Genomic DNA, 20,693 nt, shown 5'->3' with positions numbered 1-20,693 from the left:
CAGTTTTGGTACATGAACAGATAGGCGTTGATTTAGTCAGGTCCCTACTAAGCTGGTCTCTGGTAGAAGCTGCTCAAGGTGTAACCTGCAGTATTTGAGCAAGTAGTAAGTCTGTGTGCTTGAGAAAGTCCAAAGAGAACTCACTGCTGCTCCTTGGGATTTATTTGGAAGTGTATCACAAAGTTCCTTTGAGACCAGACAGGAAACATATTATGGTAGAAAAATGTCTAACCTGGTAACTTGTCATTCATGTTATTTTGCATTAGATTGGCATCTATTTTGAGATTCCTGCCTGTGTAAAAATCGCTGGTTTTGTCTTTCACTGCTATAGAATCTCAGTCTTTTACAATTACTATTTAATTTGCTCTTATGACATTTGCTTTTTGGGCAAGGTTTTGTTCCCATCTCTGCAAGTGCTATTGAGGGTTGCTTTCTTTAGGGGAAAAAAAAAATATATAAGTATTGAGCTAATTACAGTGTCTAGATGAGTAAGGCTTTCAGCATTTTTAACCCTACCTTGGTAACTCACCAAGGAGGGCTCTACAGAGCTGTTTGGTTGCTACCACAGAGTCAGCCCTCTGGAGAAAAAAAAAAAAGTATATATAGAAAGGGGAAAGCTGATGGAGATAGCAGACTATACTTAGTTTCTTTCCAGGCTGACTTGCTGGAAGAATCCGCTTGGCTCCTCCTTGTTGACTTTTCCTTGGTCTGTTAGTAAATATGAAAGGACCTCCTGCTCATGCCAGTTTCTTCTCTATTATGATTTGGTTTGATGATAGATGAAAATAGCATGTGTTGCTTTAGAGAACAGCCTTCATCCACATCTTCAGTGGTAAAAGTCAATTTATAATCATGTGTTGCTGCAACGTTTGATGTCCTAGATTGATTGCTGCCCTAGTCACACCAAAGCAAGAGAAGTCAGTGGAAATTGTTTGATTTACTACAATGGCTATCTTTCCTCTGAAGTCAAAATTTTGTCTTTGTATTGCTTCACCAGAAGTGTCTTATATAATTCAATTATTTCTTCACATTATTCTAAATTTATATTTTCTTTGTATACTTTTTGATTTCAGGTTAACTGATTGCTAATTAACTCAGGATGGACAAAAGTTCTGTAAATGCTGAGAGTTGCTGTCTAAATGTTTTGTTTTAGGACTCAGATGTTTACTCTGTAATCCCTTTCTCAGTCATGGACAAAATGTCCTGATTAGAGCTTGTTGTGAGAAATCTCTGGCAAAACAGTCTGTGCTTTGAAGTGCTACCAGTTTGCAAACATCATACTTGTTTCTCTATCAGAAAAGCACAGACCTAATTTCAAGTTTTTTTGCTGCTTAGCCAAAGTCAGCACCTGGAAGAAAGCAGCTATTTTATAAACTTGCCTGGGAAGAACACTATGACGTTTGTCTAACATGCTGCAGAAAGTTGCAAGGACCCATGCACATTTGGGAGATGACAAAACCCATTTGTTGTGGGAATTGGTCTTGGTGGTTTAGCAGAATCTGCCACAGCATGGAAGCACTTAGTTTGCAGAAGCACAGGAGTGACATTCCGCTGAAGCTTGAGTCTCCTACTATGGAAACTGTTTTGAATTTTACTGCTCATAAAAGCATGTTGAGGGTATTTTCCCCAACTTGTTAAGGCTGTCTGATCATCAGGATGTTTTTTGTTGATTCATTATTACTGGCTACACAGATATATGTTGTTGCATAAAGGAAGCAGGGGCGTGAAATCCAAGGAGAAAATCTTGTCACTTATCTGATTTGACTTAGGCTGTAGCCCGGTCTGAATTTGGATACGCGGTAAACTGTGCCAGCACTATCTTCAGGCATGAGTATTAGAGCTCACAGCTGGCAGAGAAGGACTTCAAACCACTGTTCCTGTGATGATCTCTGTATTTTCTCCACTGATATTCACACAAGCCAGCCCAAAAACTACCCTCCTTGAGGCTGGTTCCTCTTGAAAAGGTGTGAGGAATTACTGCTTTACCAAAAGGGAAAAAAGCCCCAAAACTATAGCTACCTTCTGGGAGAGAATTAGAGAATTGAATCAGTGATTGGAGAGCCTGTAGTCCTAGAGCTCTTCTGAGCTGCATGACTGAATGACACTGCTGTGCAGCTTGCTGTGAGGGAAAGTACAAAGGGGAAGACGTGGGGAGAAGGTGCAGAAAGGAAAGAAGGACCTCTTTTTTGTCCTTTTTACACTCATCTGCCCAGTATGGAACTGCAGTCAAACCTCTGAAATAAAACTATGGAATTGATTTAGGAGGCACAATAAATGGTTAAGTAAGAGATGAATTGGGGTTTTTTTATTTATTTCTGGCTCTGTTTTTTTTTTTTTTTTTTTTTTAATATGTTTAAGTGGTGTTATTTTTTATATGTTTAAAGTAGTGTTTATCTTTGGTGCCATTTACCATCCTAGCTACACAACTTTCAACAATGCTGATGACTCTGACATCAGTATTAGTGGTGGAGACTGCAAGTAAATAAAAGAGTTCTCCAGGCAATGGGTTGCATGTCATTGAAACGGGACAGAAGATGCTTAATGTATAAACCTTTATTGTTTTGTATCAAAGGCTTTTTACACAACTGTTTTACTAAATTAGCATGTCTAGATTATGTTTTTTTTTCCTAACAGAAGTTAACACAAGTGTTCTGAACAAACATTTGAAATTGGAGTGTTCATTACCAGTTACCGAACTGTTTCTGTTCACAGCAAATTGTTACCAATTTACTGCCTCTTATTGTATGCATGTCTATGAATTTTATGGCTCAAGTACGGGGGGGTTGTATGTGGTAAATAGAGTACAGATGTTTTAGAGTGTTTTTCCTCACCTGCAAGTTTTAATTTTGCAGACGATATCAGAAATTGCAGAAGATAATGAAGCCCTGGTAAGAACATGATTAGATGATCACCTTGCATACTACCTCTTCTTTTGCATGACTGAGTTCAAGCCCTTCTGCTAATCTTTGTATGTAAATACAACTGTGCATATGCATCAGCAAGTCTTCAAACTTCTCTGTTTTCTGCTCTTTGATGCCTGTTAAAATTTTCTGATTAAGCCTTTTTTTGCTTTGCCTATGGAATGAGTGCTTCATTTCTGTAACTTCAGCAGGGGCTCTTAATATTTCTGAAGTAAAGCTTTTGTTTTCTTTTCTAATTTCAGCAAAAAAATGATTTCCCCACGTTTCCCAATTCCTCTCTTGAATTTCATTGGCTTATGTGGTTGATAGTTGGCAATTGTAATGGTCTGTGTTAGTGAGATGAAAAGTAAGGACATTGTCCTAGTTTTAATTCCTTTTATTTGCTGGTCCAGGTAATCTAGTTGTTGCAGATAGCTGTATAAAGGAAAAATGTAAAATAGTAAATGGCCTCTTATCAGAATTTCCCTGCCTATTTCCCCGATGACTTGGAACAGAATACTTCTGTTTGCTCAGAGTTAAGCATAGGCTTTGTTTGATAAATTCGGATCCCAATAGATGTTCTAATATCTTGACTGGCTTGCAAATTTGACATATCAAATACGGCTAAAACCCAAGGAAGCAAAAAAATAATCAATTAAGCATATGTCTGTAATTCTGAGAGCTTGAAGTGATTTGTCATGCAGGAAATGCAGCTCCCCATCCAAACCTGTGCTAAATCATACTTTCACAAATCTGCTGTAAACCAAGCTCCAAAACATTTATTTTTAAATCATTGCCTAATAAATAAATTATACTGTAAGAATAAATTTGGCAGGAAAATTAAATCATTCTGCTAAGTTCACTTTCTTAACCTAATACAAAGTAACTTGTTTCATAACAGAAAAGTTTAGATTGTGAGGAAAATTGTTAAAATGACATGAAGCTTATGGAATTCTTGGCAGCATCCACTTGGCAGCATGACCTGAAGGCTCTGCTGCCATTCAGCAAGCCTATGAAAGGCTGGACAACTGTGTAGAGAGAAATCTAATGAGGTTCAAATAAGTGAAGTATGTGGTCCTGCATCTGGGGAGAAATACCCCAAGCACCAGTACATGTTGGGGACTGACTAAGTAGAGAGAAGCTCTGGAGAGAAGGATCTGGGAGTCCTGGAGGGTGACAACTTGACCATGAGCTGGCAGTGCCCTTGGGGCCAGGAGGGCCAATGATATCCTGAGAAGACTGATGCCAGCAGGTTGAGGGAGGTGATCCTCCACTTCTGCTGTGCTCTAGTGAAGCCACATCTGCAGTGCGGTGTCCAGTTCTGGCCCCTCAGTACCAGAAAGGCATGGAGTTCCTGGGACAGGTCCACTGGAAAGCCATGGAGATAATTAGGGGTTTGGGGCATCTCAAGAGGAGCTGAGCCTGTTTAGTGTGGAGATGATTGAGACAGGATCTCACTCATGCAGATAAATAACTCAAAGGGAGGTGCCAAGAGGATGATGCCAGACTCTTTCCCATGGTTTCCAGCAACAGGACAAGAAGCAGTGGCTGTAAACTAAAACACAAGAAATTTCACCTCAGCATGAGGAAAAAGTTTACATTGAGGGCAGCAGAGCACTGGATCAGGCTACCCAGGGAGTTCATGGAGCCTCCCTCTCTGGAGACATTCCAACCCCACCTGGATGTGTTCCTGAGTAACCTGCTCCAGGTGACCCTGCCTTGGCAGGTTGGACCAGATGATCTTTAGAAATCCCTTCCAACCCTAAAAATTCTGTGATTCTCTGATCATCCCTGGTGAGACAAAGTGTCTCCTGTCCTTTTAGATGGCATTTCCTCACTGGTGTGAAAATAGTTCTTTGTGGAAGAATAGTTAAAGTCTTTCAGCGCCTCTCTGTTTCCAAATTCTATTACACAGTAAGCTTCTATGAATTAAGTTTGTCCTCAGGACAGTACTGAAATACTGTTGCTTTTGCACACTGGTTTTTGGACCTGATCCGACTAATGACCTGAAGTTTTTTTTACACAGTTTAGCTTTGTTGACTCATGAGAACAAGGTTTGACCCACTTGATCCTTATTAAGATACTTATTAAGAGGATCCTTAGTGGTCAATGTAGATACATCACATCAGTGAATACAGTAGTAAAGAACATGTCTGTGACTAAAGTTTATCCTAGCTTTGGAAATTAAACCCTGTCAGTAGAAACTTAAGTTTACATGGAGGTACTCAGATATTAATATTTTGATTTTCTCAAGATTGATATTTTAATTTCCAGCAGTAGTACGTGAGATAATACAATTAAGTAACAAAATTTATTGAATTTGGGACTTGTACTGAAAAAGATACCAGAGTCATTATTGAGTATGTGAAACCAATAGTTCTGGAAGCTGGTTTGCCCATATGTTTTGAAGATAAAGTATTTACACTAGTGTTCTATGAGTGTAGTTATCCAATATCTTGACTATTTTTCCCCCATGTATTAATGGGAAAAGATCTAGTGAAATTAGAATGATAAAATACCCTACAGATCTTGATATCATGAACTAAACTATAACACTTCTCAGCATCCACTTCCTGTCATCTTGGCTAAAGACACCTAAAGGAACCAAATGCTAATTTAAAAAAACAAGCTACTTTGGATGTACAGGATGACATAATAAATGTTTAAAAATCCAGTGAAATTATTAATTGACTTCTGCATTGAAGTGCTAAATTGTAGTCAAACCAAACTGATTGAAGAGTGGTGTTTTGCCTGACTTTTAGGAAAAGTAGTCCATTTGAGGAAGTTGCCATGATATGAACAAAACCAGGAATTTAAAGAATGGGGAATAAGAAAAAAAGGTAATTCTAATCACATCTTGAGTTTGTAATAGTTCCTCTGGGCTAGTTTCATATGCTTAATGTACCTATATGTGGATTTAGTCATACTCCATAGTAAGGCTATATACACTTGGATTTGTTCAATAATATTTACAGTTATGTTTAAAATTCACACCTTGTTTTTCTTTAATGAAAACTAGTTTTCAAACATAGTGGAACCCTGATACTAAGGTTACAAAGCTATTTCTTGTTCTTGGAATGCAAGGGATTTGAAATCAGTAAGGCTACCCCTTTTAATGATGCAGTGAAACTGTACCACAAAGAAATATTTCAGTAGTGCTTGGCTAGCACAATGAAAAAGAAAAAATCTGTGTCAATTGCTGTGTAGCAGTTAAGTGCATTTTCTGTAATCATCTAGAAAAATAGGGGCAGCTACTACACAGATTGTTCCATCATTTTCATCTGTACTAAGTACCAAGTAGGTGTGATTTGCTCCTGCTTTGATTTGACAGTGGCTTAGTTTTACCCTTGGAAAAGTTGCTTGAAGAAACAGGGCAGTCTAGAAGCAGTGAAGAAGAGCCATAGCAATATAAAGTTCACACTGTGCTGGCAAAGCATCCTGCTACATCATCAGTCTTCATTTCAGATTCTGGCCCCTATGGCTTTTCCAGAGCTCTTGTCTTCTGATGATTAGATATATTCTGTTCCCATGTTTAAATTTATTCATGGTCATTTATCCTTGACTGCTCCAATTTAAAAAGCTGTTCACACCCTTTGATGTTGACCTCAGTGATGTCAGGCCTTTCAGCTGCCCAGTATTAGGCTGTGAGCCCAGATAAGGGACTTAGTTAACCACTCCTGCATTTAGCAGTAGGCTGCTACTCTCCTATTACCTCCTGCCCAATTAAATTGATTTTTACTGCTTTCCCTTGGAAAATTAGAGCTCAGCTTCGGTTCTGTTTCGCCCATGAAAGGTGCATGTTCTTTGGCTTCTAGTCCCAGTGGGCTGGTGGCTATACACTCATTGCAAGACAGGTAACAATTAATTTCCAGATTCCACTACACAAAGGTATTTTTCATGTACAGCACAAGATACTCCATCTAGCTTGGTAAAAGCTTGTATTCCTTTTTTTTGTTACCTGATGACAGTTGAGCCTGACTAATTATCTTGATTTACATAATAATTTGAACAGCCAAGTATTTTTCCCTCCATAACAGTGATAAAATGTTCATTTTGTTATGTGTTTGAAACATGGATTGAGATTTTTAAAATTTCTTTTTAAAAAACATCTAGGGGATTTGGGTGCTAAACTGCCATTAATTTGTTTTGAAAAGTAATCCAAGTTGCTGTAGGCATCTTTCAAAACAAGCACATAGGATAAAAAGATGGTTAAGCCTGTAGAAATGATACTAGTAAGGCATGTGAGAGACAGGTGTGGTAATCAGGATCATAGGCACATTCCTGTCATTTTTATTTTCGGGAAAGAAAAGCTAATATCAAAATGTGTGGAATGGTTTGGGTTTGGTTTTTTTTCCTTCACAGTTTCCTAAGGTAAGAATACAGAGAATTCTTAGGAATTTAAATGAACAGGTTTGATCTGGCATTTCTCTAAAGCCTAGAGTTGAAGAAAGCAGCTGTTGTCTTAATCTTCGGGCAGGTTTGTCAGAGAGGTTGCGGACCCACAGGCTGTATGAGAGCATGGCAATCCTCTGGAATGGCTCATGCTAGGACAGCTGATGGCAATTCAGACCTCATCTTTCTGCTGCCTATCAGGCTTTTGCCAGGACCTGCTGTGGGAGAGGAGATGCTTCATGTCCAGCTCTCACAATGGGGCTTAGAAGAGGAGAGCTAGCAAAGAATAGTGAAATATCATCAGTTGTCCCAATGCAAGGCATCCAAGACCAGAGCCAGAGCAGCATTCAGGAGAGCTTGTAGAAGTAGCTTGCCTGAGAGCAAAGGCTATTAAGATGTCAGTATTAACGAGATATGAAATTGCAATTACACAGTGCATCTTTCTGATAATTTTTCCCCTCTCGCTGCATTAAAAAGCCCCTTCATTAGGAATTGTCCGCAAACTTTTAAGTAATTTAGCAAGAGCAGCAAGAGTTTGATAGTTACAGAACCGTTGTGCCTTGTGCCATGGATTATTCTAAAAAAATTTTATGGAGAAAAAGGCCCCATTATTTTTTGGACTTTTTGTATGATCAAAACCCTTACAGAGGCCTTGAGTTAAATAGCTCCTACCATTTTTTTAAAAGATTGCTAATTTTATAAACCAGCTCTGATTACCTTGCAATTTCTAGCCTCTGTCTGCCACTTTTAATAGTGTGAGTGTGTCTGTGTGTGTGTTTTGAAACTAATTACTTGAAAGTCTATTTCTACCTATCTGCTTGTGTTTAAGCACTTAACAATGAATCAACACCCTTCCCCTCCCCCCTGCAGATGCTTTAATTCTTATCTTGCCCTAGTTACCCTGCAGATTGCTTTCATCTTTAGCTGTGCAAACTCCTAATGCTTATCCCTTAAGCCTGGCTTTTGACTTTTGCAATGGCACTTGGTGTATACGTGCGTGGGCAGGTGCATGTGTATAGCCATATATTTTAGAGGGACGTAGTGTGTATGTGTAGTGCTGCATAATAACGAGCTGAAGTATTTCTTGCTGCTTGATTAGTCCCAGTGTTGCACTTCTTCAGTCATTAATTATTTGAAGCAGAGTTGCTGGAGTGACATCTGATGAGATGTCTGAACATTTTAAATTGAAAAGTGCTTTCACCTTCTGCATCCCAAATGATTGTATCACTGTCAGATCTACTTAAACTAGGTTTATACATTCAAACCAGAATTGTCAGCTCCATTAGCCCAGTTTGTTCCCCAGAGCTGTGGAGGAGCATGGATTAATCAGTATTAATCTGATAGGATTGATCAATAGTTTTGATGAGAAGACTTAATGAGACTGGTGAATCTAGGTTTGATCCCCTTACATTCCAGCCACTGCAGTTCTGAAGATGAATATCCATGCACAAGTTTAATGCAGTTTAAGTAAGCCCTCTAAACCTTCCGCTTGTTGATGGGGATTAGTTTTCATGTACAATTTGTTTATTGAAAAGCATTGATATATTAAATACAGGTTAACGGACTAAATTTAAAAAAAAACAGATGAGAAAATTTATCTCTGCCAGATTATGTGCTTAATTTAATACTGGGAGAGATTTTTGTCTACTTTTCAACTTATATGGCCTACATTTTTAATTAAAAAAATTTGAAACTTAATTAATTTTAATTAATAATAATAATAATAATAATATTAATATTCCTTGTATTTGTAGAAGTATTCTGTCATGAAGATGTATTAGGATTTGGTGCAAGCTTTTAGAAGAAAGCCTTTCCTTGGGTTGCTGTTTAATTTGTGGGTTCATAAATAACTATATTATGCAAAAGGAATTAACTGGGGAATGTGACAGGACCAGAGCTGATTAAATTTCCTTCAGAGTCTTATTGTAATCTTAGTATGAAATCCTTGGATATTTGGGATGCTAATGATGACATTTTAAATCTAATGTAGCTCTTAAATGATTTGCAGTATTAAAGAAAGTCCAAACAAACAAACCAATTATAACAAGAAAAAAAAGGCAAAAGAGCATTCTCTGCTCTCCAAAGCAAAACCCAGAACTTCTAGACTATTTCTTTGCTGAAGAAAGTATTCCCTGTGAAATTACAGTGAATTTTTAGAGACATTATTTTTCTTGTTTTCTCTTTGGTGTAGGTTTTTAATTTTGTCATAAGTAATCAGAGACACTGTGCATACCTCTGTTTACTGAAGGGAAAGGTGTTCTGGTGTTTTTTGGGTTTTGCTCACAAAATGTCAGGAATGGCAAGGGTATTTTTGGTGTAGTGAATCTCAGGAGGTCTGGCAAAATGTCCTTTCTTAAATGAAGCGGCCATTAAAGACTGTATCTTGCCATCAGGTATCCCTAAATGGCAGATTGAACCAAATCCAGCTAGTGGAGTTGCTGTATTGAAGCTGATTTGTCTGCCTTATTCCTCTGTACTGCTGTAAATGTCTTCCATTGAGTGGATGTTTACTTTTTTTTGTTGGGTTCATGCAGAGCAGTAGGATAAACCACAGATCAAGGAACACCAATTAATTACATTGATTAACTATGGCTGTACTATTGGACTCAGATTTTCAGCATCCTAAATTTTCCAGGTCCAGTCTGACAGAGGATTTTTTTTAATTCTATATTTTTATTAGGTATAAGCTATATTAAAATCACTGGGACTATTCATGCTGTTTGACTGTATACAAATTTTGCTTTTTAATGGCTCACTGGCAGAGTATGTTCAGGCATTTTGACATGCCCTGAAAGGTAACACCCTTTCAGGATCTCTGCACTGCTGTTTGTACTCAGTAGTTCCTTCATGGAAGGGTTTCACTGAAATCCTTGTGGCTGCTGACTGTGTATAGAAATTAAACCAGTCTTTAAAAGTTGTGGTTTAACATGAAGAATTCCTGTGCATCTAGTCATATTATCCCTGATGAGTTTAAACTTATTTTGAATTTACTTGAGTTCATACAAAGATGTGGTGACTTTCAAATTTACAGGTGTAAAATGCAGGGTAGTGGCCTGCAAAACCTAAATAATTTGAACTGCACACTTTGCAATTTGGTTACTCATAGATAAAGTGAAAGAGATGCATCTCCAGGTTTAAAGAAAGAAATCAAGGCATTAACTATTAGAAAGTTGCTGCTCAAGATATATAGTCTTTTCTGGTGCATTTTTAAAATATATTTACTTTATTGTAAGAGAAGGAATAAAAAATCCTCTAACTTCCCACCAATTTGCTTGATGCAGAGGTACCAAAACATGACACCTTTATGTGGCCTTCAGTTAGGAGAATTTCATAAGTGCTAAGAAAAAAAGTGAACTTCTTTCCTCTGTTAGAGCTAGATCTAAATTTATGAGAGAAGTTTAATCTGGACTGACTGATTTCTTTTGAGCATTGCATGCAGTGTTCTACTGGGGATTACTTCTCTTACAACTGCTTTCCTCCAGTAGACTGTTCCTGTTATCCATGCTAAATTGTTTTGGAGACTACCTATAGCACAGCCTCTCTTGCTCTTCTGCTACCTCTTAGTCCATAATTGGCTTCATTTTCCTGCCTTTCTGAAAGCTTCCTGCTGCTTTATTCCCTTGGTCCTTGCCCTGCTGCATTACTGGTAAATGTTGTCATGACTCCTGTCTCTTGCAGCTTTGGAGATATGTTGTCCTTTACACTGACTGCATTTGTTGAGCTGATGGATCATGGGATTGTATCGTGGGATACATTCTCTGTGGCATTCATTAAAAAGGTAAATTTGTAATCAATGCTATCTGTTCTATACCAGTTTAAATATTTGAGGTGAGTTGTGATTTGGGTTTGTTTCTTTTCCCTCCTTCGTTTTTTTCCCAGGTACATTATTTAGGTCATTGCTCAAAAAGGGTACATCAAAATGGGATTAGAGTGCTGTCTCAAACTATAAACATTTGTACTGCAGAATCTGGTTCAACTTCTGTGGAAATCAATTGGAGTAAATTGGGATCAACACAGTATTAGGCTTGTTACATGAGAAATTGCTTATTCAATTACATTGTGACCTCCCTGTGCAGATAAAATACAGTTAAAGCAAAATATTAATATGTTGATGTAATGTAATCTAAAATGAGCAATGGCATATTTCTAGGAAAAAAACCCAGTACTGAAGTGTTTCCTCTGGGGTATTGGAATAAGAGAAATGAGTTAGTTTACAATTTGAAATTAGGATGATATCTGAGTTAATCAAGCTGAACTTTGCCCTTCTGCATCTTCCAGTTGAGGTATGTGGTTTTTGAAACAGATCTGTTCATGATTTGCAACATATCCTTCTTTACTTACATGTCAGAGATGCACAAAAGCAGCAGAAACATAATAGTACTCTTTAGGTACAGAGATTTACAAGACTTCAGAAAAAAAATTCGTTACTGATTCAACAGTTCTCATTTACTGGAGAAGAAAAACCCCAATACTACATAATTATTTTTTTACAAAGAATTTTCAAACCTGACTGAAATTTAAAGTATATTTTTTACAGGTTCAAAAGGTAACAGTTACTTCAGTAAAATAATATCAGAAGCAGTAGTTAAATGGCTATAATCTGTGGCAGAAAAACCATTTTAGCAGAGTGTGTCAGAGCAAGGACTTCAAATTTCATTAGAAAATTGCTACCGTCAAAGTAAAAAAAAATTAAAAACCAGACCAAACCTCAGTTTTGGTCATAATAAAAAAATAGTTTAGCTGATCTGAGTTTTGGTCTGGTTTTTAAATTTTTTTCCAATCTCACAGTCCAGGTAGGTTGTGATGACAATTGTTGTTACTTTTTAATGGCAAAGGAAATTCTTCAACTGATTTTAACTGACTGAAGGAGACACAAAGTCCAGAATGCCTTACTTTCTAGGGGAGCTTACTGTGGAGCATGTGAAGAAACTTGCTAAAGTTATTTTAGAGCATTTACTTTGTTATTGGCTGAAAACAAATGTCTTTTTCCAACTTTTGCCCTGTGAATTTTATTGTAACAATAGAAGAAATTGTTGTGTTCCCCTTGTTAATGGCTCATCTCTTCTGTCAGGCTCTTCTACAGGTTTCCCTGGATAATGACCCAATTAAAAAAAAAAACAAAAACAAAACAACCAAAAGACAAACAAAAGCATTTTCACAAAGTACCTATATAAACCAAAACTGGTAGGTAAAACTGGAAATGAAACTGTTGAGTAAGAAAGGGATCAAGGAGAATGATAGGAGAGTGTGGTGGGTCTAATGCTGGCCAAATGCCAGTGCACCTACTAGAGATATTTATTCATTTTCTGCTGTGAGATAAGAATTAGGAGAAGAGCAAAGCAGGATCAAAACTTTAAAGAGTATAAAGAAAACTTTATTAACATAACTGAAAGAAAGAAGAATAAGAATCAGAATGAAACCTTCAGAATACTTATCCCTTCACACCCTGTTTTCTTTCCCTCTAACAACGTAAAGAGACAAAACCTGGCGCTTTCAGTCAGTTTAGCACCTCTAGAATAGTCTTTTTTCAGTTTTCTTAGGGAGAGGAGTCTCTCTTGCTATGCTATGGAGATTTCTCCACAAGAAACAGTTCTCTTGTGGGTTCAGTGTCACCGTGAATCAGCCACCTGGGAAAGGGAAATCTGTTCACAGTGTGAGTGTCCCTCCCATGTTTTACAGCTTTCCCACAGCTGCTTTCCTGGGCCATATTAACTTATGGGGTGCTATTTTAAGGATGAGCTGTTCTAGCATGAAAGCAAAAGTTCTCTTCATCCATCTCTGGGAAGCAGAGGTTTTCTTCTCTTCCTGGGGCAAGGTTTCTCATCTCTCTCATTTCTCTCTGTTCAAACTTCTCATTAGATCACAGAGAGTTGGAAGAGAAACAGAGGACAGAGAATGAGGAAAGAGGCTTAGGTGTGTTCTGACCTGCATGCCAGAAAGGCAGAGCCCTCTGTGGTGCAGTGTGGGCATGGGACAAACCTAGCAGAACACCTTTGGACCATGTCTCATCTCTGTGGCACCAATCTGCAGCTTCATCCTCACTTCTCCGATGCTGGCTTTTGACAGGCCACTTGAGGTCCTTGATGGGTCTGCTCAAGTGACTGACAGGATGGATAAGGGAGCTGATAAGTTTCTGCTGTGGGGCATCTTGCAGTCAGATGCTTCTGCCTTTTGAAGCTTTCATGTTAAATGAAAGCTAAACTTGAATGGGGCTGAATTAGTCTGAATTTTTTCTGGAGTAGTTCTTTAACTTAAAAATGTGGAAGCTGAAGGAGACCTCAAGGGGAGCCCCTGACTCCTTCTAATGATTAAGTGCTTGGTATTGGATGCAGGTGCTCTCCCACCTTTGGGTGTACCTAAAGACTGCTATTCCAACTGCAGCAAGTAAGACTGATGCTTTCAAGGAGAACTTTATCATTATTTTAAGAGAAAATAGCATCATTGGAAAAACTTCCTTATGATACGCAAAGTTCCCTCAAGACCTTTTTCTTGCGTATGATGATATATAGTTCATTTCCAGATTTCCTAGTTGCCTAAATGATTTGGACTCCTAGTTCTTAGAAAAAAAAGTCATGATGTTTGGTCATCAAAATTGTCCTGGTCTGGCCAGGACAGAGTTAATTTTTGCAGTATACAGGAGTGGGCATGGCTAGGACTCAGATGTTGTTCTATACCACCTCACATCATTGTCTGGGGACAGGGAAAGGGTTCCTTCTGGGTGGGGATAGCATGGCAGGGATTCAGATATTCCCAGTTTCCACGCTGTAAGCATTTGCGTGTAAATCGTTCATCTGTCTCATGCCCTCTGTTATTGATAGCATTGCTATTACTGTTCTTTTTCTTGCTTCATTGCTGTTTCCAGTAGATTGTTCTTATCTCAACCCATGATGTTTAACTTTAGTGCCTCCAGTTGTCCTCAGGCCTGCCACAGGGGAGTGAGTGACGCATTGTTTGGGGTGTTAAATGTGAGCACAAAACTGGGAAATACCATTTCTAAACCATGACAAAAATGCTCTACACAAATTTGATACTTCCATCTTTAGTTTCTACAAGAGGATTAATAAAGTTTGTAGCATTGTTTGAGATATTTAAAAAAAATCTTTAAAAATTACTTATGTAATTGCTGTTTCATAAGTGTATGATGCAGAGCCTTAATGGTGACAAATTGTTTACTTCTAAAATATATTGTGTAGAAAACAGGGTGGCAGCCAGAGAAGTATTTTCTGTGTGCCACAACTGTCGGTAGTCAAGTGCAGCTCTAGTTCCTTTTTCTGTAGTCAAGTGCAGCTCTAGTTCCTTACTTTAAAATTATATGCACCCTTTAAAATTTTACTATGCATTAAATTTTAACAGAGACCACAACTTGGGCAGATTTTTCTGTACATTTCTGACAACAGGATACTGCAGGCAAATAACTAATGAATGTGCATAATGAAAATCAGATCTGTTTCTTTCACTGTTTTTTTCCCTATGTGTTCTTTTCCTGGTGCAGCTTTTAAATAGTTATAATAATAAATAGTAATAGTATATAACAACTTTTTGTTTAACTTTTGAATTCTCCCTTGTGCCTTAAGTGATGCTGAACCAGGAGGAGAACTCAGATGATGTAGTTTAGTTTGCTATAGGTTTTTCATCTGTTCTCAGTTTACATGTTTAACTCCTATTTCAAAAGAGCATGAATGTGTAAATTCATGGTCTGATTCCTAATTTCCCTTGAAATTGATAGGAAGTTAAGCACCCAGACTCTTTTATGTCCCAAGAGGATTATGCAGATTTTAAGGTTATTACAGGTATTTTACTGAAGAAATAATTTTATTCTTAATGAGGAACACCCATGTGACAGGTTTTCACATGGCAGTGCAAAGCGATCAGGTTGCTTCTTTCTGGAAAAGATGTAGTATTTTGCTGAACTTGCATTATTTTAATAATCAGAAAGTTTGATAAATGAATGCAGGATTATTTTTGGATGTTAAAAGCCCTCTCTCTGTGTGGTGCTTCATAAACAGAAACAGCAAATAACACAAATTTGAACTCCTGTTGATTCCTGTCTCTTCTAAAGTAGGACCTCTTTTTTCCCACCAGAACTTCAAGTGTGGGAATAGAATTTTTTTAACAGTTTTATTCTCCCTGGAACTTGCATGACTTACTTTTCAAGGTAGACAAGCCTATTATTTCTGGCCAGACGTCATGCTTCAGCAAGGTGGTTATGAATACACACAGCTTGACATGCAAGTTACCCAGCATATGTTTTGCATCTATGTTCAGTGTGATATGTCTTTTTAAACACACAAGACAGCTTTATACCTTGTGTTTGTGTTTATGATTAAAAGATGTTATGGTCCAAGGTCAGGAGAATAAATGAGGCTGAGGCAGCCTTTCCTAGATGGAGGTTCCAGTTACCTATAGTGCTACACTTCTGCAGGTTCCTGCTATGAAAATATTATATCCCAGTGAAACATTAATGTCCACCTGAAGGAGCTGCTGCACCAAGAATAATTCATAAATTTCAGGCTTCGAAAGAGGTGACAAAAATCTGGCAATCTGGGACAAAGTCTGGACACATGGTTTTCCTGCTGCACAAGCAATCCATGGATGTCTGAAAATGGAGGCATCCAGGGGGCACTTGGTTTAATGTGTGAGCAGTGCAGAGTTGCTGTGTGCATACACTGCCCCTGTCGTGGGCCCTGTGGGGAGATCTGGCAGCTCTGGTTGCAGTGCATCAAAACACATCTGGGTTACCATTAACAGAGGTGGGGTAGCACAGTGCTTCTGACATGCAGATTGTTGCTCTAAAAAGCACATTGTGCTTTGTATACTTTTGTAAATATTATTTGGCTCAGGACTTACTGGGAGAAGATACCGAGAGTCCAAAACAGAAAAAGGCTAATTGAGTTGCCTCTCTCCTCCTGTTTTCTATGCATTCATGGCTTGGTTATTTACAGAAAGTAAAGTAAATGTATATTCACTGAATTGAATTTTGTTCGTTGTAGGATGTTCCTGCTGTGGTAATGCAAACCAAGTAGCATAGCAAACAGCAAAAAGAAAAGTGCTGTAATAGATAAGAAAAATCTGTCCCTCTTTCTTTCTTGTCTCCAGCCAAAGTTGGGTGTTTTTCTCCTTCAGTACTATTTATAATGTCACAAGTGCAAAACTATGCCATTGTCCATGTGTCAACATTTTTAATGTGATTTTATAGGCAGCTGGTCATCTTTTTCAAGCATAGGACAGGCCTTTCTTCCTCCTAAAGGGAAACAATTCTTAGGTTTCAGCAAGCATCCAGAATTGGAAACAAATTATGACTACAGTAGTGGCTTGTAGCAGGAATACTGAAGAGATGTGTGAAATTTTCTGGAAGGAACATATCAGACTTGAGACAGGGCCACTGTAGTCTGTTACTTGGCTGTAGAGAACACGTAACTGTGTTCACACTACATTTCTGTCTGTGCTTTCTCGGTGCCTTTCATTTTGTCTGTGTTGGTGTATTTGAAGACAACGCCTGCAGTTCTCGCTGTCTGCATCAGCAGAAGGCAGGTTTCTTCCCGGGAAGCAGGGTGCATGGGCTGGGCAGCCTGCTGGAGAGCGCATGTTGCCACATCTTACTGCACAGCTGTGTTGACTCTGCAGACGAGTGTGCAGCTTGTCATTGCCACACTGCAAAATAGCAGAGGTCAAACTTGGTTTTAATTAATGTGCCATTTGCTTGTGGTAACTTGTAGTGAAAGGGAAGGTTATTAGCAAAAAGATCAACTCTAGACAGTTATGGAACCAGTTTTCCTGATCATCAACAGTTTTAACTGGTAACCTGGAAAGAGCTTTCAGCATTATGGGTAACAGCAAACAGAAGAAAAAGGCATGTTTTTCTAAATTGTGTTTTGCCAGAAAGCTAGATTATAAGTTTCTCTTTTGCCTTAAGCCTAGATATTTTTAGCCGGTACCAGATTTTCTGGAGAAAATGAGAACTTGTTTCCTTGTTTTTAGCAAAGTTTTCTACAAAAAAATTAGACTTGTTTAATTTTTTAATGCTGCTCTATCATGTTTGTAATGTAGTGATGAAACATACATATTAGTCAGGTGAATATTGACCGTAACATTTGGTGACTTGAGCCACCTGTAGAACCTGTGCCACTGTGCTGTTTGATGGTATATGCTGTACCTAATTGATCATTTTCAGGTATTCACTTATAACTGGAATGTGGACAAGACTACCTTTTATCCTAATGCCTTTCTGAACCACACTGGCAGTTTTCTTTCTTACCTTTCCCTGTTTTCATGACAAGATGCAAATTCTCGGAATGATTATATTTGTAGATAGCAAGCTACGTGAACAAATTTGCATCGGACATCTCTATCTTGCAACGGTCGCTGGCAATCCTGGAGTCGATGGTGCTCAATAGCCATGACCTGTACCAGAAGGTAGCACAGGAGATCACAATTGGGCAGCTAATCCCACATCTGCAGGGGTGAGTGCTTATTTTTTTCCCCTGAAAATTTGGAGAAAAGCCAGTAGCATAAAGACCAGCAACCTCCTTTATGATTCCTGCCTCCACTACAAGTGACTGCATAATGGTTAGCAATCTTTCTGGAGTTGCCTGGTCATTAGGTTTTAGGGGGTGTTTTATTTTTTTGTTTGTTTGTTTTTCTATAAGCTACCTATGTATTTGGAAGTGGGGAATGGAGAGAAAAGCACCCTGTGGTAATGAAATACTTAATTAGCATACAGATGGGGTTGTCTTGCTTGCTAGACTCTGGGAAGTGTGGAAGACAAAAGTTGCTCAACTTTTGCTGAATGTATATTTGAAAAGGGAAGGGCTTTTTCCTAAATAGTGATGTGAAGTGCTTAAATGGATGTGAGCTGCCTCTTGTAGCATAGAATAATGTACTGTGCATAGTTATGCTAGTCTCCCACCTGGGACATTTTCAATGCACCTGAAAAGCTTTAATACCAGCAGGTTCATTTCCAGAAGCCTTTAGGGAAGATTTCTCTTCCTATCTCCAGCTGTTGTGCAGCTGATGGGAACCAGTTATCAGACTCTTGCTATGATCAGTGGAGGGTCAATGGCAGTTCAAGGAGTAGTTCATTCAGTTCATTCCACCTTTTCTGAATTCTGAGTCTCCATTTGGGACATCATCTCTCTCTCAGTAATGAAGAAAGCCTGGTCATGACCAGCCTTGGTTACCTAACTTACATGGTTAACATGAAGGGCAAGCAGCTCCTCCACTTCTACCTGTAGAAATGCAGCTGGAAGATCAGTTTCTACAGCTCATATGCATTTGTGTTCTTCTCTCATGTTTACAACATTGTTCCAAACAGGACAGACCAAGAAATCCAGACATACACCATTGCAGTAATAAATGCACTCTTCCTTAAAGCACCAGATGACAAGAGACAGGTAAGTTGATGGGGGTTGTATACCTGTGCATAGGAGAAAAAGTGTTTCATATTCATACCTGCAGTTGTCCCATCACACTTTTCCTGCAGTTAATTCAAACTGAAACTAGTTCTGTTTTTTCTTGCTGGGATATAATTCATTTTAATGGTGCTACCTCCATCTTGCACCAGTATTAGGAGGGATTAAGCATTCTTCCATGCTTTTGTAGTTCCCTGTGACCTCATATGAACCATATTGACTGTGGCTGACTGTAATATTTATTGTACTGAACTCTTTGCCAGCACAGCTTGTAAACTCAAGCTATTTTTTGGTACCATGTTTTTCCCCAGATTTTTTATTAAAAAGTTTGTTTCTTTTGAAAACAAAAATATCTTGCTGTGTAAGCATTTCATGACTTTTATAGTGTGCTATTTTAGTGCCAGATATAAGAAAATATTTCAAGATTGCTACTTGATATTAAGTGGGGATGGAATGTGAAGTGTTATGAAATAGGGAAGTTTTATCCATGTTTATGAAGTTACTAGCTGTATCAAAACAGATTCAGGCATTTATTTATTTAACATTTCTGTCACCGGGAACAGTGATGATAATTCTTGTAGTGACATACTGTTACTGTCCAGAACAAGTTCACCGAAATTTGCTGATCAGTTCTAAAAAGGACTTTCCTTAGATTTATTTACATTTTTAGATGCTGGTGACTGTTTAAACAAACATCAAAGCACTAATGAGGGTTTTTCAAGGGGGTTTGGTTGGTATTGGGTTTTGTTTCTTGTTCTTAAAAATAGTTTTAATATTGAAAACAGGAAAAGAGTAACCATGGTTTAATTAAGAAAAAAGGCTCTTCCACCCCTCAACCTCTCTTTTTTCCTTGTTCCTCCAATACAGTCTTCTATAACTGGTCACATAATAACTAAAAATTAGAATAAAATATTTTCTTTCAATTTTGGCATAAATTTATAATATATTCTTGTAAGAAACAAAAATATTTTGTTTTTTGCATTTGTGAATAGTTGCTGCTGTGTTTCTTTGAAAAGTATTAATCAGTGGGCTTGTGTTCCTTGAATGACAGACAAGTAACACAGTGTGTTGCCAGCAAGCAAAACTGTATCTTGCCAACAGTATAACCACCTAGTGAGGCTGACAGTGAGCCAGACAGACTTCACCTGTAGTACCTGCTGCTGTGACACAGAACTCTTAGTCACTGAGTTTATGATCATCAGGAGATAATGATCTGCTTTGGCTTTGAAGGGTAATAGCTCTGACACTTGCAGAAATTTTTCCTCAGCCTTTAATAACCCAGAACCTGCAGTCAGAATGTGTTAGGTTTCTCTTTATGTCTGTCTTGTGGTTAATTAGTAAACCATACAATAGAGAAGGTAGGTGTCCATTGCCTTCCAAATAGCATTAACAGATGGCACTTACTGAACTCTGTCTTTCTAAGACAATGAACTGAGGTGATGTAGTCTCATGCAATTATCTGGTGATGGGCACTCAAAAGTTAACGTTCAGCACTCATTACTTAATATGGTTAGAAGTGAGAAGCTGCAACAAAACTCATATGACTCTGGGAACTTTGGCACCCTCTCTGCTGCTGGCTCACAGGCATGATGTGGATGGCTGCTCTGCAATTAAGGAAGGGATTTAAATTGGCACTGCTGTCTGAATTTTTTCCCCTCGCTTTTTTTTTTTTCTGTCTCTCTGTTTCTGTAACGTAAAACCCAAGAAGTCCGAGATTTTTCTTTTTAATGAGGACTCCCTGGTTGCTGTGCTTGCTCTGCTTCTTCTGCCCCTGTCAAGGACCAAATCATCTAGAGAAACCTAGGTTATTAATAAAAAAAAGAAAATAAAAAAGTCTTTTGGGAAAGAGCTGAGAGCTTGAGCATTGAAATGATACTGTGAATGTTTGAAACACTTCCTTCTCATTTGTCTGCATTTTTTGCAGAGATGTTGCTATGGGAAATGAGATGGCAAATTTGGTCAGATAATTCTTGTTCTCATCAGCTAGGACAGC

At 38.2% G+C, this 20,693-nt stretch overlaps 1 protein-coding gene across 8 annotated transcripts in view; it reads left to right on the top strand.

The window, feature by feature from the left end:
• Positions 1-20,693, top strand: part of ELMO1 (engulfment and cell motility 1) — a 302,881-nt gene that overhangs the window by 95,164 nt on the left and 187,024 nt on the right. For all 8 annotated transcript variants that reach the window (XM_085573345.1, XM_085573347.1, XM_021553298.4 and 5 more), the window contains 4 exons: positions 2,853-2,888; positions 10,971-11,070; positions 17,601-17,752; positions 18,604-18,682. In XM_085573345.1, the coding sequence (XP_085429471.1) occupies positions 2,853-2,888; positions 10,971-11,070; positions 17,601-17,752; positions 18,604-18,682 (367 nt within the window). The remainder of the gene's footprint in view (positions 1-2,852; positions 2,889-10,970; positions 11,071-17,600; positions 17,753-18,603; positions 18,683-20,693) is intronic.

The sequence above is a fragment of the Lonchura striata genome, chromosome 2 (genome assembly GCF_050655825.1).
Source record: "Lonchura striata isolate lonStrDom1 chromosome 2, ASM5065582v1, whole genome shotgun sequence".
Lineage (NCBI taxonomy): Eukaryota > Metazoa > Chordata > Aves > Passeriformes > Estrildidae > Lonchura > Lonchura striata.
Note: the sequence above shows the minus strand (reverse complement) of the source record. Positions and strands in the feature narration are given on the sequence as shown.